This window comes from Triticum aestivum, chromosome 1D (assembly GCF_018294505.1).
Source record: "Triticum aestivum cultivar Chinese Spring chromosome 1D, IWGSC CS RefSeq v2.1, whole genome shotgun sequence".
Lineage (NCBI taxonomy): Eukaryota > Viridiplantae > Streptophyta > Magnoliopsida > Poales > Poaceae > Triticum > Triticum aestivum.
The window spans coordinates 433,368,171-433,385,694 of record NC_057796.1 but is presented as its reverse complement, the minus strand read 5'-3'; the positions used below and the strand labels follow the sequence as shown (position 1 = coordinate 433,385,694).

The 17,524-nt window shown below is 47.6% G+C and overlaps 1 protein-coding gene across 2 annotated transcripts; it reads left to right on the top strand.

Moving 5' to 3' along the window:
• The first annotated feature begins 10,567 nt into the window (after nt 1–10,567).
• On the top strand, nt 10,568–17,235 carry LOC100270668 (alpha,alpha-trehalose-phosphate synthase [UDP-forming] 1). 2 transcript variants are annotated; one of them, XM_044595297.1, is made up of 19 exons: nt 10,568–10,695; nt 10,800–10,867; nt 11,617–12,161; nt 12,259–12,356; nt 12,493–12,881; nt 12,972–13,086; nt 13,310–13,411; nt 13,713–13,863; nt 14,049–14,137; nt 14,253–14,301; nt 14,416–14,516; nt 14,674–14,861; nt 15,008–15,125; nt 15,405–15,584; nt 15,670–15,792; nt 15,869–15,956; nt 16,045–16,175; nt 16,270–16,368; nt 16,464–17,235. In XM_044595297.1, the coding sequence occupies exons 1-19, from the start codon at nt 10,684–10,686 to the stop codon at nt 16,905–16,907; spliced, it is 3,090 nt and encodes a 1,029-aa protein (XP_044451232.1). In that variant the 5' UTR covers nt 10,568–10,683; the 3' UTR covers nt 16,908–17,235. The 2 variants fall into 2 exon arrangements, with proteins under 2 accessions (XP_044451232.1, XP_044451233.1); XM_044595298.1 differs by lacking the exons at nt 10,568–10,695; nt 10,800–10,867 and having other exon boundaries at nt 11,616–12,161.
• Nucleotides 17,236–17,524: the final 289 nt, after the last annotated feature.

The window sequence follows — 17,524 nt, the reverse complement described above, 5'->3', positions numbered from 1 at the left end:
GACTGGGGTGAGTAGGGAGGCGTCATCTCATGGATTATACCATGTTCCGCACAAAAAGCATCAAATTCATTGGAAAAATACTCTCCACCACGGTCGGACCTAAGCCTCTTGATTTTTCGATCAAGTTGGTTTTCCACTTCAGCTTTATAGATCTTGAAAAAGTTCAAAGCCTCATCCTTAGATTTCAGAAGATACACACGGCAGTATCTAGTGGAGTCGTCAATTAACGTCATGAAATATTTCTTTCCACCTTTTGTCAAAACACCATTCATTTCACATAGATCTGAATGTATGAGCTCTAGTGGTGCAAGATTTCTCGTTTCCGCAGTCGTGTCAGACTTACGAGGTTGCTTAGCTTGCACACAAACTTGACACTTAGATCCCTTGGCAGTGGTGAAACTAGGGGTTAAGTTCAACTTTGCTAGTCGCGACATGCAACCGAAGTTAACATGACAGAGACATGAATGCCACACATTTGATTCACTATTGTTGCAAACATGATTGACAACTTTATTGCAAACATCTGATAAGGATAAACGAAACAGGCCTCCTGACTCATAGCCTTTACCAACAAAGGTTCTATACTTGGATATTACAAATTTATTTGACTCAAAGACAAGCTTATAGCCATCTCTACACAGAAGAGATCCGCTAACAAGATTTTTATTGACGGAGGGGACATAATGCACGTTCTTCAGCCGCACGATCTTCCCCGAAGTAAACTTCAGATCGACCGTGCCAACACCACGAACAGAAGCACTTGAACCGTTTACCATCAGCACGGTTGAAGTCCCTGCGGTCTGATAAGACGAAAACATGGAAATATCACCGCATACATGCACATTAGCACCCGTGTCAATCAACCAATCAGGAGAATGACATACTGAAAGCATAGTGGGAAATATACCATATCTAGCATCCTTCATGTCAGTGTCTCCAATGACAACATTAGCGGTCTTGCCGCCTTTCCCAGGATGACGCTTGTCATAGCGATTAGGGCAACTAGGAGCCCAATGATCAGGATCCCCACACACATGACAAACACCTTTCTTCTTGTCATTCTTCTTCTTGAAGTTCGTGTGTTGCACAGCCTTGTTCTTCCCATCAAACTTTGCTTTACCATCAAACTTGCCCTTGTTCTTGAACTTGTGGGGCTGGAAGTTCTTCTTCTGTACCAGATTGGCACTAGATCCTCCCTCAATACCTCGAACACGTGTGTCCTTTGCTCTCGCCTTTTCTTCCACATCAAGAGTGCCAATGAGATCCGGGATGGAAAACTCCTGTCTCTTATGTTTCAGTAAGGTAGCAAAGTTCCTCCACGAAGGAGGAAGCTTAGTGATGATACATCCGGCAACAAACTTGTCCGGTAGCATACAACTGAAGTGCTCAAGTTCTCTAGCAAATGACTGTATCTCATGAGCTTGCTCAACCACGAAGCGCTCTTCAGTCATCCTGTAATCATAGAATTGCTCCATGATGTACAGCTCAGTGCCAGCATCCGAGACCCCAAACTTGGCCTCGAGTGCATCCCACATATCTTTTCCATTATCAATTGATGCATAAGCATCAACTATGTTCTCACCAAGAACACTCAAGAGAGCGGCCTTAAACAGAGTATCTATTTTCTGAAAGGCTTGTGCCTGTTGAGCATCAAGCTCCCCTTCAGGTTTGAAACCATAAGACTGCTCTCACGCGCCACCTCTTATAGTGGATACCTTCAAACATAGGAGGTCTCATGGAAGCAGCAAAACCACTTGGGGTAAATTGCCTATAATAAGGTTTTTGGATTGTTGAAAATATGAGCAATTTACCAAATAACTTTGCTAACGGAAATACTAGATAAAGCATGACTAATATAGCAGAGATAAAGCAAGTAATACAATCTGACAGAGAGAAGGTAAATAGCATCTGCATATATGAACCTGAACTAAACACATCTAGAACAGACACTAGATGAAGTTGCATATATGAAGTAGAACCTACCATATGTAGGGCAGAAACTAGAGCAAAGAACTGTGGCAGGACATCGAACAGAAAGAGCAAGAACACGTACGGGACAGCAGCAGCAGAAGCACTGGACTTGGGGTCGACATCCTCTCCAGCCATGTCGTTGATGAGGTTGTCGACGTCGGGGAAGAAGTCGTCGGAGTCCGTGATGAAGAAGCCAGTAGTCGCGCGGAGCGCTCCCCAAAACCTTATCACCCTTCTTCCGTACAGGACTCAAAAGGTGCGGTTCCGGAGGCTAACCGGCTGTGACGGGAGGTGAAGCGAACAGGCAGCGGCCAAAGAGGCGCACCGTTCGAATTCAGTGTCCACTACAGAAAACGTTTCAGCTCCCGCGTGACCTTTCGTATACCCGTCGTGCGTGGCAAAAACTTAGACATCGGCTCGTTCCCGCAACCCGAGGCGAGGCGAGGCGAGGCGGGCGGCGGAGGAGGAGCGCGCGTGGATGTCCCTCTTGTTCTCATCCTCATACATGTGGAGAAAGAGCCTCCCTTATAAAGAGGTCCAACTCCCTCTAAACTAGCAATGTGGGACTAAACTTTTGTTCCACCTCTTGCCTTGCACGAATGTGCTGCGTGGGCCTCTAGGATTTATTAGGAATTTCTGAAACTGCTAATTGGGCTAGGCCCAAAATAGACAGAATTCCAGCATAATATCATGTAGAAATTGTATGATGTTAATATTGTTGTTGTATTGATTAAACCCTTTAGGGATATATATATAGTACAATATGGAGTGAGACTTGAAGTACAAGACAAGATGTAGTTTGCTTAAACAATACTATCTCTATCCTCTTATCTCTATACAATTGTCTATACCTCTATATAGTGTGCGAATAACTTTGAAAGATGATCGTTGGATGAAGCCAATCCGATGGTGCAAAGATGGCAAATCCGAGCACTACTAGCCATTGGATATCATCTACATTCCACCAGATTTTGCCACATGTACAATCTAGAAGACTCCATGGTTGAACTTAAGCATAATGCAGAAACCTCAAAACACAAAGCACTTCTCCTTTGTTCTAGAATCTTCCGTATCCTAATTGCCCAAAAAAATTTCTACATGAATTGCCATTATTTGTTTTTACTTTATGCTTTACAACGCATAATTTCATGAATCTTAAAATAGATTAGCTTTTTTATTAAAACTAAATGATTTTGAATGAGATGAACTATAAGAATTAAACGAACATCTACATCATGCATATATGACTCAAAGCTTACATGCTATATATAATGTGGTATTTATTTGTAATTTGGTTGCCAAGTCTCATGTGTGCAATGTACGTATACCTTACTAGTACTTCTAACAGAGGGATGCCGGATCAGCCCGGGTGTTTGAGGCCCATTTGAGACGTCCGTCCGGATCGAAATTTCATGACCGACCAGTAACCGGGCGGACCGGTCGGGCGTTTGAGAAGGTTTGCAATGCCCCGGCTGTAGATGCTTTTACGCACTGCGCGGGGTCTTTTCGGGGTAAAGGATGGTAGAGTGGCCGGCCGGCCGGGAAACGGATGATGGACGGAGGAGCATTGCGGCACGCGTGGTGCTGGCATGGTATGGGGATAGGATATACCGTTGGGAACGCTCGCGGTCGAAGGCAACGCGCGCTCTGCTCTGGGGCACGGGCGCGACGTGCCGGGGTGGGGTGGCGAATCCGGATCTTTTTTGTGGCTGGGATGGCTAGTCTTGGATCCGTGGGCTAACTGTCTGGGCGCACAAGTATTCTCCTTGGCTTTGGCTTTGGCAGCCAACTTGTTACGGCCAGGAGGTGCGGTCGTGGATGAGGAGGGAGCAGCGACGTACGTAGGCAGAATACGATCCGGATTGGCCCCTACCCGCCTGCATATAGGCCTAAACGAGCCGATTCGAGTCGCTACGAAGCTGAGATTCCGGGTGCAGTGGAGATCATTTCGCCGCGCCGCCTATGAACAACGGGGGAGGATTTAGCAATGTACAGGCGCCAGATCCGATTTCTCAAAGGGTTCACATCATGTATATATACGATGATGATCTCGGTCCGCGTGTGCTGCACGCACGTATCCGATACTTCTGTTTCTCGCGGAGATAATCTTCTGAAAATGTCAGGTGCATCTGCTGCATCCCGTCATGCTCTCTTACAAGTACATAAAAAATACTACCACAGAAATATTTCTACCAACGGATCATCAGGATATAAAGCGCACTTGCATATCTTATGAAAAAGACATAAATCCCTACCATAGTTTTTTTTTTTTGACATGAATCCCTACCATAGCTGCCTCAACAAAGGGGATAAAAAGCCACACCCTTCCATTGGATGGATCAGACCACAGAATCTCATATCACGTAGTGCTAGTATAAGCTAGCTAGCTCGTGGACTACACTACACTACGCATGCAAGCTCCGTAAGTGAAAGTGCTTGACACGTATAGGATGCTCCTACGATAATAGCAAGTCTCACCGCGTACTTTCGCACGTCGAGCATGCTTCAAGATAGATCGATCTGACAGGGAACAGACATAAGCTTCTGCACAATTAACGGAGTATATAACAGTGCTAAAAAAGCAATGGTATTATTGAGACGAGGCCATCTATCGATCACGACGTGCGCCTGTCCCTTTTCAATTGGGGGAACTGTTCCTCGTGGATTTTTGTCCATGGAGATCTCTCACCTGCGCCGGCCACCTTGAGTGCCCTAAAAAGAAAGTTGAGATGCGCCTTGGATTGCCTTTTCTGGCATCTGGCAAGGAGATCCTAGCGATCGGCTTACTAATACTACTACATGTAATAGGATTTGTTCATTTTATTATGAAGGTTAATCTGTTCATACTGCAAGTCTGTTATATTTTTTTGCAGGGTTGTTGTATGTATTTGTACGGAAACAAGTGCTAGATACCTGATTTTGGTTACAATAGAGATGGTGAAAAACAGATACTGCCTCCGTCTCACAATGTATTGCGTCTATGCTTCTCGAGATTTAAGTTTGATCACAAATTTAATTTGGTCTCGTTGGTTAAATTTATGATCAAATTAAGATCTCGAAAAACGCAGGCATACTGTATCATGGAACGAAGGGAGTAGTACAGGTAGTCCCAATATTTTGATGGACTTGCAACCGAACGGAAGTCATGGTAGAGTGCGCCGCATATTGCTCTTGAGGGGAGAGGATAGCGTGTCAGCCGGGGATCGGGTGGAGGGAACTTTGTTGCCTGAGCTGATAGAAGCATGCGCTACAACTGTGCACTGGCTCTAGACCTATGGGTGCGAGCATCTTTCCTCGATCGGCCTCGACTGACTGAAAGAAATAAAGAAAAGAAAGGCTGAGGTTCAGTCTCAACTCTCTCACGGGAAGTGCATGCATGCAGCCGTGGACCCGTCCAGCTGCCTCACTCCCCTGCCACCTCAACCTGGTGTCAGGGACAATCACTCACATGATCGAGGAGTTGCTCGGCTCGAATGCCCGATCATATCGATCCATCTCCGACCCTCCACTGCCTGTGATAATTGATGCAACTTCTGTACCAACATAGTATGTGACCATGCAACAGCAGCAGCATCTCTACCTCAACTCCCAGTCTCCCACTGTACCGACATAGTAGTACTGTACATACAGACCGTGTTTTTAGACTGCTGCTGTACTTGTGTACAGTACCTGCGTCAGCGTGATCGATGCATCGTAGTCGATCGATCACCTAACTCGAGTCGTTTTACACGATCCTTTGTCTCATCTCTACCCGCTGCAGAGCGCTTCTTTCTCGGTTCCCGTGTCCCCCTGTGTGCGATGCAGATGCATGCGTGCATGAGAATCGTCCGTCCATGCGGTGGGTGGGTACACCGTGTACAACATAAAGAACGTACCACTCCCTCCGTACAAATCTTTTTAGATATTCTAGTAAAGACTACATACATATAGATACATATATTTTAGAGTACACATTCACTTATTTTACTAGTTTATTACATTAAAATCTATAAAAAGACTTATATTTAGAAACGAAGATAGTAGTACTTGCCCGCAGCCACCCGGCGTGGCGTCGTGGCAGCCACCCGTACGTACGTGCACCAAGTTTAATCATGGAACACATTCCATCTCCACATATGTGCGCCCATGTTGCCAGCCATTTCCGATCCTTGTCATGTGGTGCACGCTAGCCACCACACGAATGCGTGCATGACATATCGTAACGTACGCTTTCAAAAAGAAAAGAAAGGGAAAAAACGCATGGCTGTTAGTAACGCGCTCGCTTTTGAGCTAGCCGCCCGGTCGGTTTCCATTTTGCCACCCAAGCTTTAGCTCATCTTGATCTCTACGCAGACATGGCTAGCTTGGCGCTTCGTTTCACGCCACTGACATGGCTTGACGCGAAGACACGTATCAGCGTGCGGACGCAGAGGCGAACAAATCTATGGTTGGATGGTTAGGTGGACGCAGAGGCGGACAAATCTGTGGTTGGATGGTTAGGTGGACGTAGAGGCGAACAAACCTGTGGTTGGATGATTAGGTGGACGCAGAGGCGAACAAACCTGTGGTTGGATGGTTAGGTGGACGCAGAGGTGAACAAATCTGTGGTTGGATGCTTAGGTGGACGCAGAGGCGAACAAACCTGTGGTTGGATGGTTAGGTGGATGCAGAGGCGAACAAATTGGTGGTTCGATGCTTATAGGTGGACTCAGTGGCGAACAAACCTGTGGTTGGATGGTTAGGTGGACGGTGGCATCTTCAGCCCACCAGGGTTTAAATCCTGATGCTCGCATTTATGTTGGATTTATTTTAGAATTTTCGGTGATGTGCGTTCAGTGTGAGGAGACGTTTTTGTCAACTACGAGACGCTTACGGTGACTTCGTAATACCTATAGATGATATGCCGGATCAGTCTTTTAAAGATACTCATAAAAGTAGGATGTGCATCTATGTGTTCAGTATGCATGCATATATAAGCGCTTGCCTCTATACTATTTAAAAAAAAAAAAGCGCGGACGCAACGGGAAAACCAATCAAACTCCATTTTCTCGGCAAGAACGCGGGCGTACATACGACCGGAGTAGACGAGGGCTCTGACGTACATGAGGCGGCGGCTTTGTACGTGGAGGGTGGAGCTCGGCTGTCTGGGGCACCCGGATCCCGGCCGGGGTCTAAAGTCCAAATCCCGGCGCGCACGGGGGCTCCCGATTTCCCGTAACGGTCGGACGCTCCGTCGGGCTGTGGCCTCTCTTTTTTTTTTCATGGTCGTGGCCTCTCGTTATCGTCGGCTTTTCCCCCGTCGCCGTCCGTATCCCGTAGTAGTATTCCACACCTGCTGGATATTTACTCACTCCGTTCCGTATTTCTTAACTGGCCACGGCTGGTACCAGCTGCTATTACACGTGGTCCTGTACCCCCCCCCCCCCCCCGGCGGGTTTTAGGCATTTGACCATGGGTGTGTTTTCCCAGCAAAAATAAACAAATTATGGGGGTGTAAACAGTAAGACTGCGTTATTGTACCACCGGTGGATCATTATAATCATGTTTGCCAAATCTGTTTTTTTATGTTCATATAAAATTTTGTTTGAAGTGTTGCTTTTGTACATATGCACTATTCACGGAATATAAAATAATGTCGCAAAAAAGGAATATACGGTTGTGTAGTACAGTAGTATATATAGCTCAACTGACTGGGAATATCAATCATTTAGAGCCCCCCCTCCCCCCAAAGCATAACAAATTTCACATACAAGAATCACATGAATTTATTTAATGAACATGCAGTTCAAACTAAATAGGGATACCTGTTCAGACGGCGGATGACAACATGGCGTTGACCGCTTCCCCATTGCACTACGCGTCTCACGTGGGGCCACACGCCGCTCAACCCAGACCTTATCCCGTTGCGCCCTCCTTTCCTTCCCCGGCTCTTTCTCCTCCCCCTAATCTCTTTCTTCTTCCAGGAGCTGCGGACCACGGACGAGTTCAACCTACGCTGACACCGCCTCACGCGACCCCCCCCCCCTCAACCTCGACTCCCGCTACAAGATCCGGAGGCGCGCCTTCTCACCGGAGTTCGCCTGCCTCTATTGACCTCGTCCCCACCGCCGCGTTGCCGCCTGGTGGCTGTCATCCAATTCCATGGCAAGACCCCCCCCCCCCCCCCGCGTCCAGCGACCGTGCCGTCATCGTCCCAAGTCCATGGCCGCCGGATGGTCAACACGGTTGTGCGAGGGAGACAAGGGTGTGTGTGTGTGTGGGGGGGGGGGTGCCCAACAGAGTTTTGCAACAAGGGTTGCAATGGCGATCAGGCACCGGCGGAGATGTTTTTTTTGCAACAAGGATCATGTTGCAAAGGGGATTTTTCAACAACATACATATTGCAAAGGACTTGGCAAGTCATTCGCGGGCTTCGCGACAACATCTGTGTTGCAAAGAGGCTTTTTGCAAAAACGTCCCCACCGCCCCTGTTGCGAAGAATTGCAACAAAGGTTGTGTTGCAAAGGGGCTTGCACAACATGCTCATTGTTGCAAAGTAATGTGGCTATAGGAGGAGATCATATGGTTGCGAAACTCGTCATCCAATCGCTCGCAAGGCGACGAATCTTTTAAAAGCCGGCCGACACGTAGCAGCCCTAAGCCAGAGTTGAAACTACCTTCTACACCAGTTCAAAAGTCTCATAAATTTTGTTGCTTTACTTGGGCGATGGATGCTTTTGTTGTAGGCAAATCGTATAGATACACGATGATCTCAGCCAATGAGAAGATGCATGCGTAAGCAGATGGGAGCTGTAGTTCATCTGTGGCATGCGTCAAGGCATTGGCTAATTCCGGGTTCTTTATGCTTTTAGCTGGCTTGTGCACGTGTCGGGCTTGTTCATATCTTTTGAGTGGTTTCTGCTATCAACAAACGACATGCATGATGCTGGGTTTTGTATTGTACCGGCTAGTTAGTCCCAGCTGGATCCCCCATTCTTCTTATAGAAGCAGGGTTGTCATGGCCTTTTTTCTGAACATGCTAGGAATTCATTCATTTCACCCCTCAACTATTCCTTGAGTCCAACTTTGGTCCAGGAATTTGAATATGAATAACATAAACCCCAACTCTTAAAACTAGATAACTTTGTTCCCTTTCTCCCGATGTTTCTTTTTTTGTCGAATACGCATAGCATGCATATCATATATATATTGAGAGAGAGAGAAAGGGTACAAGAGCCCTCCATCGAGGGTGTTACAACACACCCGTCTACTCCATGCTAACACACAAATCTACGTCTCATTCGACACCCACATTTGAATCCGCGAGAAGAGGAGCTCTAAGCCCGGTGTTCTCAACAATCCCGCCATCCTCCAAGCTCTACCCTCAACAAGAACCCTGCCTAGCAACCGCTGCAAAGATGGCGACTCACCGTAAAAAACAATCATGTTCCAGTGCTTCCACAACTCCCAAAAGGCCAGTGTGAGCAAAGCTCGCAAATCCTTGTCATGCATGCCTTGGATGCACTTGCCCAAGATCCAAATAGGGAGGGCGCTTGTCTGTGTGGGGGTCCAGTCCGGCTTGTACAGAGCTGTGCACAGCTGTAACCAGAAGGCTCTCGAGAAGACGCATTACAACATGATATGACTCATGGTTTCATTCTCCTGGTTGCAAAGTGGGCAAGTATCCTGATGCGGCAGTCCACGTCTAGCCAAACGATCGGAGGTCCAACAACGATTCTTCATGGCGAGCCAAACAAAGAACCGACACTGCGGGGGGGGGGGGGGGACTTCCACGTGGAATCAGCCGTGGGGGCAAGCTGTCTTCCCATGAACAATGTTGCGTACGCCAATCGAGCAGTGTAAGCGCCACCCGGCTCCCAAGCCCACTTGGTGACATTCGGAATCCCAACTTGTATTTGTATGTTTCCAACGCGCTGCCATAATACCATGAACTCCATGAGGGTCGGTGCATCCATGTCCAGCCCCACGTCGTTGGCCCGCCGTCCGTTCTCCATGGCCTCATGCACACGTAGTTGTGAGCTCACACGGGGTGATACCATTCTTCCCGACGTTGAAGTACTTTGATGGATGACACAACGGTGATTCTGCACATGTGAAAGCATAGTAATAAGGAAAAAAGTTACTACAAAACATGAAAACAAGAATATGAAGACAAACTATTGTGTAGAGAACTTAAGAAATATGGAAAATATGGAATTTTAAAAACAGAAAATGATTCCTAGGAATATTCATGAACGAACAAGAATTATGGTTGAGTACATTTCTTACTTTCATTTTTTCGTCAAACTATAAGCTATGATTTTTAAATTGGTATGTATGTTTTCATTTATAGCAGTCACATATTTCTCTAGCTCATATAGAACATTTTTATAGTCTCCCTTAAAAAGGTACATTGTCATGTATTTCCTTTCTCTTCTAGTCTACTACTAGCATTCCATTCCATTACAAGAGCAAATTAAAAGCAGGGCCTGGAATACACGATGATTTACACTAAACACCTCTAGGCCCGAGGGCTGCAGCCCTGCCGGGCAGGAGGGACAGTTTCGCAAATATACGCGCAGCCGGTTCCTTTTTCTTTATATAAATACGGTTCGTGGATTCGAGGTGCTGCTAGCTGGATCCCAGGCCCAGCGATCCTATAAAAAGGTGCCAATCGCCCCCACCCCGACCTGCACATATCGGCTCGTGCTCTCAAACAAGGGTGCGAGTTCCAGGCGTGGCGGCCCTTCTTGCATGTTGCATGAGGTACCACCCCCCTCCCCCTCTCCCTCCCTAGTGTATTCTCCTCTGCTAGTCCCCTCCCATCCCTCGGACGAGTTCATCACATCTCTCACTCTTGTTGTAACCAGCCGGCCGGAGTCGGAGTCTCGTCCCATTGCAGAGCAGAGCGAGGCGGCGAAGGCGGCCTTGATATAGGGTGAGTTGTTGATCTGTACCGCGTCGTCCCTTTTCTTCTCGCTTCTCGTTCGCCCGTGCGGCGGCGCCGCCTCGCTTGGACGGATCAAGGCCGGCGGGCAGGGTGGTTCCCGCCGATCTCACCGGGGACTAGTAGATTAGATTGGTAGTTCCGATGCCGGGGGCCGTATGGGCCGTGAACGCGATCACGGTCCGGCCTTCTCCGGGTGTTGTAATCGCATTCGATTTCCGTTACGGAGAGTTTTTTTGTTGTTGTTAAGTTTATTTTTCCTGTTATTAGTAGTAGAGTACAGTTTTTTTTAGGGAAAAGTAGAACGGAACGTGATTACGGTATTTGCGCTTGAAACTTTTTGAAAAAAAAGGTGGAGGAATTGTGTGTGTGTGTGTGTGTGTGTGTGTGTGTGTGTGACGAACGGTGGGCGTAATAAAAGAGGATTTTCTGCGGCCCGGCGCGCTTGACTAGGCCCGTGCTCCTGGCTGGCGGCTACCTCACTGACGCGCGGGCCCCACCCCGCGCCGTTTTAGCAGGGTCCGTCCGTGGCGAGCGAGCCGCTGCGCACACGAGTCACACAACGCAACACGAGAGGAAAGCAGCGCAATTAAGCCCAGCCGCGCCTCCTCCTCGGGACGCGCGCGCCGTTCGCCGTTCGTCGCTCGCCGCCGGCCGCCGCCCATGAGTGATGGGCCGTCTCGTTTGTCTGCCTTGTCGCGCCGCCGTCGCTCACCGCGCGCGCCCGCCTAATGCTGCAGGACGAATCATCCGGCGGGGGAGTCGTCTGGGAAGTTCATGAGCACTGACGCCGCGGGCAGCAACATCATCAGCAGAAGAAGAAGCAGGCTGGGCGACGAAGCCATGCCGACCCCGTCCTCCAACGCCCCCGACTCCTCGCCCTTCTCCAACGACGGCGGCGCCTCGCCGAGCGCCATCGAGCGCGTGCTCCGGGGCAGCGGCCGGCGCCACCACCTGCCCACCGCCGCGTCCCCCGACGCCATGGACACGGACGTCGCGGAGCCCGCCGCGGCCTCCCTCGCCGACTGCGGCGCCCAGTCGCGCCCCGAGGGCGGCCCGCACGCCAGCATGGACGACGCCGGCGGTGGCGGTGGCGGGTCGGGGGGCCACGCCCCGCGGCCGCCGCTCTCGGGTCCCCGCAGCGGGTTCCGCCGCCTCGGCCTCCGCGGCATGAAGCAGCGCCTCCTCGTCGTGGCCAACCGCCTCCCCGTCTCCGCCAATCGCCGCGGCGAGGATCAGTGGTCCCTGGAGATCAGCGCCGGTGGCCTCGTCAGCGCGCTCCTCGGTAATCCCTTCTCCTCAATGTCATGTGCCGGAGCGATGCATGCATCAGAGTCCTGCACTAGCAGCAGCTGCATGTACTGAATTTTCTGACTTCGCAGGTGTGAAGGATGTCGACGCGAAGTGGATCGGCTGGGCCGGCGTGAACGTCCCCGACGAGGTCGGCCAGCAGGCTCTCACCAATGCACTCGCCGAGAAGGTTCGTTGCAATCCACAGAATCCAGGACATATTTGATGTCAACTGAACCAATAGAACAGTGCTTTCTGTTTCTTTACCGCTCTAGTTCGTTCTAGTGACTGAAACCATATCTGTTTCTGCTGATCAAACAAAACAGAGATGCATACCAGTGTTCCTGGACGAGGAGATCGTGCACCAGTACTACAACGGCTACTGCAACAACATACTGTGGCCGCTCTTCCACTACCTCGGGCTGCCGCAGGAGGACAGGCTGGCAACCACCCGGAACTTCGAGTCGCAGTTCGACGCGTACAAGCGGGCCAACCAGATGTTTGCTGATGTGGTCTACCAGCACTACCAGGAAGGGGATGTGATCTGGTGCCATGACTACCACCTCATGTTCCTGCCCAGGTGCCTCAAGGAGCATGACATCAACATGAAGGTCGGGTGGTTCCTGCACACGCCGTTCCCTTCCTCGGAGATTTACCGCACTCTGCCATCACGCTCGGAGCTGCTTCGCTCCGTGCTCTGCGCTGATTTAGTCGGGTGAGCATGCATCTTGCTTTTATAAGTAATGGTTTCTTTACAAGTTGTTCTATATGCTTGTTCTTAGCTCTGACTGATTTTCTTCTTCAGATTTCATACTTACGACTATGCAAGGCATTTCGTGAGCGCATGTACCAGAATACTCGGACTCGAGGGTACCCCTGAAGGTGTGGAGGACCAGGGGAAGTTAACACGGGTTGCAGCGGTACACATCAGAACTTTTATGTTAGTTAGTTTGTTTATTATCTGACATGTTTGGGATCAGTGGCGGTGCTTCACTAGGGTCTCTCCTCGTTGTGAAATGCCATTAGTTGAAGCTATTCATGATTTTACCTATTCCTACCTCTCATTATGATGATTTATACAATATCCAATTTGTTTTTTGGAAAATGGGTGATTCTTTTTACTCACGTGGCTGAAATCTTCAGTTTCCTATTGGGATAGACTCTGATCGTTTCAAAAGGGCGTTGGACATTGATGCAGCAAAAAGACATGTCAATGAATTGAAACAGCGATTTGCGGGACGGAAGGTGAGAAAACACTTGAAATTTCCAAACAGCTGATAGGATGCTGCTATTGTATTTTTGAATTTTCCAGATCTACCTGGCACATTTTAGCGGTTCTAACTCATAAATGCCACCTTGAAAGTCACACTTCCATTTCTGTCCTGTTATTCTAATGTAGGACATTAATTCTTGACCTGCAAACTTATAAACCATATTAACGATATCTTTTTGATTTGACCTATCTTTCTTTTGTTGAAAAATCTAATATAATTTATCGACGCCACTTGTAGTCTTACAGAGTATTCGTTCCTGGTTGTTGTCATAGGTAATGCTTGGTGTTGATCGACTTGACATGATCAAAGGAATTCCCCAAAAGATTTTGGCCTTTGAAAAGTTTCTTGAGGAAAACCCTGAATGGATTGATAAAGTGGTTCTACTTCAAATTGCTGTGCCAACTAGAACTGACGTCCCTGAGTGTAAGAACATTTCTGTATTTTTTCTTGCCACTCCGCATATGTAGTGCATCATATGTTTGACATATGATTGTTCATACACATGGTTTTCAATTTGTCAGCTTGCTGTCTCTTTTTAAAATATCATTCCTCTTAAACAATATAGATTTGGTTGCAGTTCTTATAGCACTTCCTTGTTTCTTGAGCAGATCAGAAGCTTACAAGCCAAGTGCATGAAATTGTTGGGCGCATAAATGGACGATTTGGAACATTGTCTGCTGTTCCTATTCATCATCTGGTTAGCTTTTAAATAGCTCATTGTGCTATCTTATGACCTAAATTCTTTGTGCTATCTATTAAATAGCTCTTTGGCAAACTATTTCGTTTCATCTAAAATAATTTGCTCCTTGCAGGATCGATCTCTTGATTTCCATGCCTTGTGTGCTCTTTATGCAGTCACTGGTAATTCCTGGCAGCTCTCTTTATATTGAAAGTTGGACTTTATTAGCACTCTTTTGTTCAAAATATTAGTGCTTTTATCGTGCTTGAGCTCTGCATTTCCTCTGTTTTGCTTAGATGTGGCTCTTGTAACATCACTGAGGGATGGCATGAATCTTGTAAGCTACGAATATGTTGCATGCCAGGGATCAAAAAAAGGAGTTCTGATATTGAGTGAGGTAAGTGATCAGCTATGATGATAAATAATATCGGTTGATTCCAAATTTAGTCTGTAAGGATATTCATATGTGTGTGTTCATATTTTCCGTTTCTTTTACACAGTCTCTTGAAAATATATTTGATTTTGGTGCATAAGTTCTACCATTACAATTTCAGTTTGCCGGTGCAGCACAATCGCTTGGTGCTGGTGCCATTCTTGTAAATCCCTGGAATATTACAGAAGTTGCAGACTCAATAAAACATGCTTTGACAATGACATCTGATGAGAGAGAGAAGCGGCACAGGCATAACTACGCGCATGTAACAACTCATACCGCCCAAGATTGGGCTGAAACTTTTGTATGGTGAGGAGCTCGTTTCCACTTCGTCTCATTTGTACTTTTATTAACCAGAACTTACTAGTAGATTAAATGTTTCTTTTTCATTGTAAATATAAATTTGTTAGCTGCTGCCAGACTTTCTTGTAACCACACTGTGTCTTTTCATGTAGTGAGCTAAACGATACAGTTGCTGAAGCTCTGATGAGAACAAGACAAGTTCCCCCTGACCTTCCTAGTCGAACGGCCATCCAGCAATATCTGCAGTCAAAAAACCGTTTGCTCATATTGGTAAACACCATATTTGCTCTTTTCTATTGATATTTGTTGTGAAGTTGTTTATACTGGCCATCACTGGGGTATTATAATGCAAAAAACTGCTTGTTTACTCTTCTGCAGTAACTTCTCCACATGTTGAAATGTTACACATTAGTTCATTTATTTTCCTTGCATTTTAAACTAAATGAATGGCATCTGCAAATATAGTTTTTCCTTCATAGTACAATGAACTTGGCACTCAAACAGCATGACCTTACAATTTCTATTTGTTGCACCGATGACTGAATGCAGGGTTTCAATTCAACATTGACCGAGCCAGTTGAATCCTCTGGGAGACGGGGCGGTGATCAAATCAAGGAGATGGAACTCAAGTTGCATCCTGACTTAAAGGGTCCTTTGAGAGCCCTCTGCGAGGACGAGAGCACTACGGTTATCGTTCTCAGCGGAAGCGACAGGAGTGTTCTTGATGAAGTAATACCACTAATCCTGTCATTTTGTGATTTGTAATTGCTTTATCTGTTAGTATTAAAATCAACATATCCTATCCCCTTTGCAGAATTTCGGAGAATTTAACTTGTGGCTGGCAGCAGAGCATGGGATGTTCTTACGCCCAACTGATGGAGAATGGATGACAACAATGCCTGAGCATCTGAACATGGATTGGGTCGACAGTGTAAAGGTATGTCTGTTTCATGAGCAATATCCAGTTGTAACCCCTTAATGTATACCTTCTCACACCATTTACCCTTTTCCAGCATGTTTTTGAGTACTTCACAGAAAGAACCCCAAGATCTCATTTTGAACATCGTGAAACATCATTTGTGTGGAATTACAAGTATGCCGGTAAGTGATCAGGTCTTCATGCATAGTTTTTGTTCATTTTGTGAATAACAAAAATATCCAATACTATTTGCACTTGCCTCTTGTGAAGATGTCGAGTTTGGGAGGCTCCAAGCAAGAGATATGCTGCAGCACTTGTGGACCGGTCCAATCTCAAATGCAGCTGTGGATGTTGTTCAAGGGAGCCGTTCAGTTGAAGTTCGCTCTGTTGGAGTTACAAAGGTCAGTTAGGCAGTGTGATTTTTAAACATGGTGGAAGCTTTTCATGTTATTTAGCTAACTGATGCCTTACCAATTATTCATTTCCGTTCTGTAGGGTGCTGCAATTGATCGTATTCTAGGAGAGATAGTTCACAGCAAAAGCATGGTTACTCCGATTGACTATGTGCTATGCATAGGCCACTTCCTAGGAAAGGTAATTCTGCACTGACTTTATGTTCTCGCATTCCTTTCTAGTTCAGTCTTCAATGTGTGTGACAGTAGGAAATTTTTAAAATTTTATCTTTTCAGGACGAAGACATCTATGTGTTTTTTGACCCTGAATACCCTTCTGAGCCAAAAGTGAAACCGGACGGTGCGTCGGTATCCGTCGACAGGAGGCAGAACGGGCGGCCATCAAACGGCCGGAGCAACTCGAGGAACTCGCAGGCGAGGACACAAAAGCCTCAGGTCGCGCCGCCGCCTCCGGAGAGGTCATCGTCGTCATCCGACCACAGCACCGCAAACAACAACAGCCACCACGACTGGCGCGAAGGGTCGTCGGTCCTCGACCTCAACGGCGACAACTACTTCTCCTGCGCGGTCGGGAGGAAGCGCTCCAACGCCCGTTACCTGCTCAACTCGTCGGAGGACGTCGTCTCATTCCTTAAGGAGATGGCGGAGTCGACGACGCCCCGCGCCGGTGGCCTCCCGCCCGGCGCTGCCGCGGACTACATGTTCTTGGATAGGCAGTAGACCAAGTTTGCCTCTGCTAATCAGGAATCACCCGGCCGCCCCGCCCCGCCCCGCCGGGCAAGAAGAGTTAACAACAGCCCTGAATAACATCGGTGTTCCCTGTACGCGCGCCGGAGTAGCCGCCGTCGCTGGCCCGGCGCGGCGTGGTGTACAATCCTGTACAAAGTATGACTGAGCTCCTGGTTTTACTGTTACTGCGAGAGGAGACTGACGCTCTGTGACCGTGAGTGATCCCGAGAGTTTGTGCTAGGCGGAATTGATGGATATTTGTTATTATGTGATGTGATGACTAATCCCAGTATTGACGGTCTACCGCTGGTTTCTGGAAGCTCTGCACTTATGCTCTTAGACTTTTCGTTCGATTGGCTTTGGATTCTGTCATTTTCGTTTCTCACCCTAATTTTGGTTCATCATCCGATTGCACTGTGGCCACGCAGGTAAGTATGGCAACTTGAAACTGCATTTTGCGTAGTTATTTGACCCTAACCCCTCCTAGAAATCTAAACTATGGGTTAGGTGCAGCTAGCCCCTGACGGAATCTAATTGCATATAAATAGGCAAATAAAACTGCCTGCACACTCCATTCAGGCGTGAGCCGTGGCCAATCCTGGGAGGAT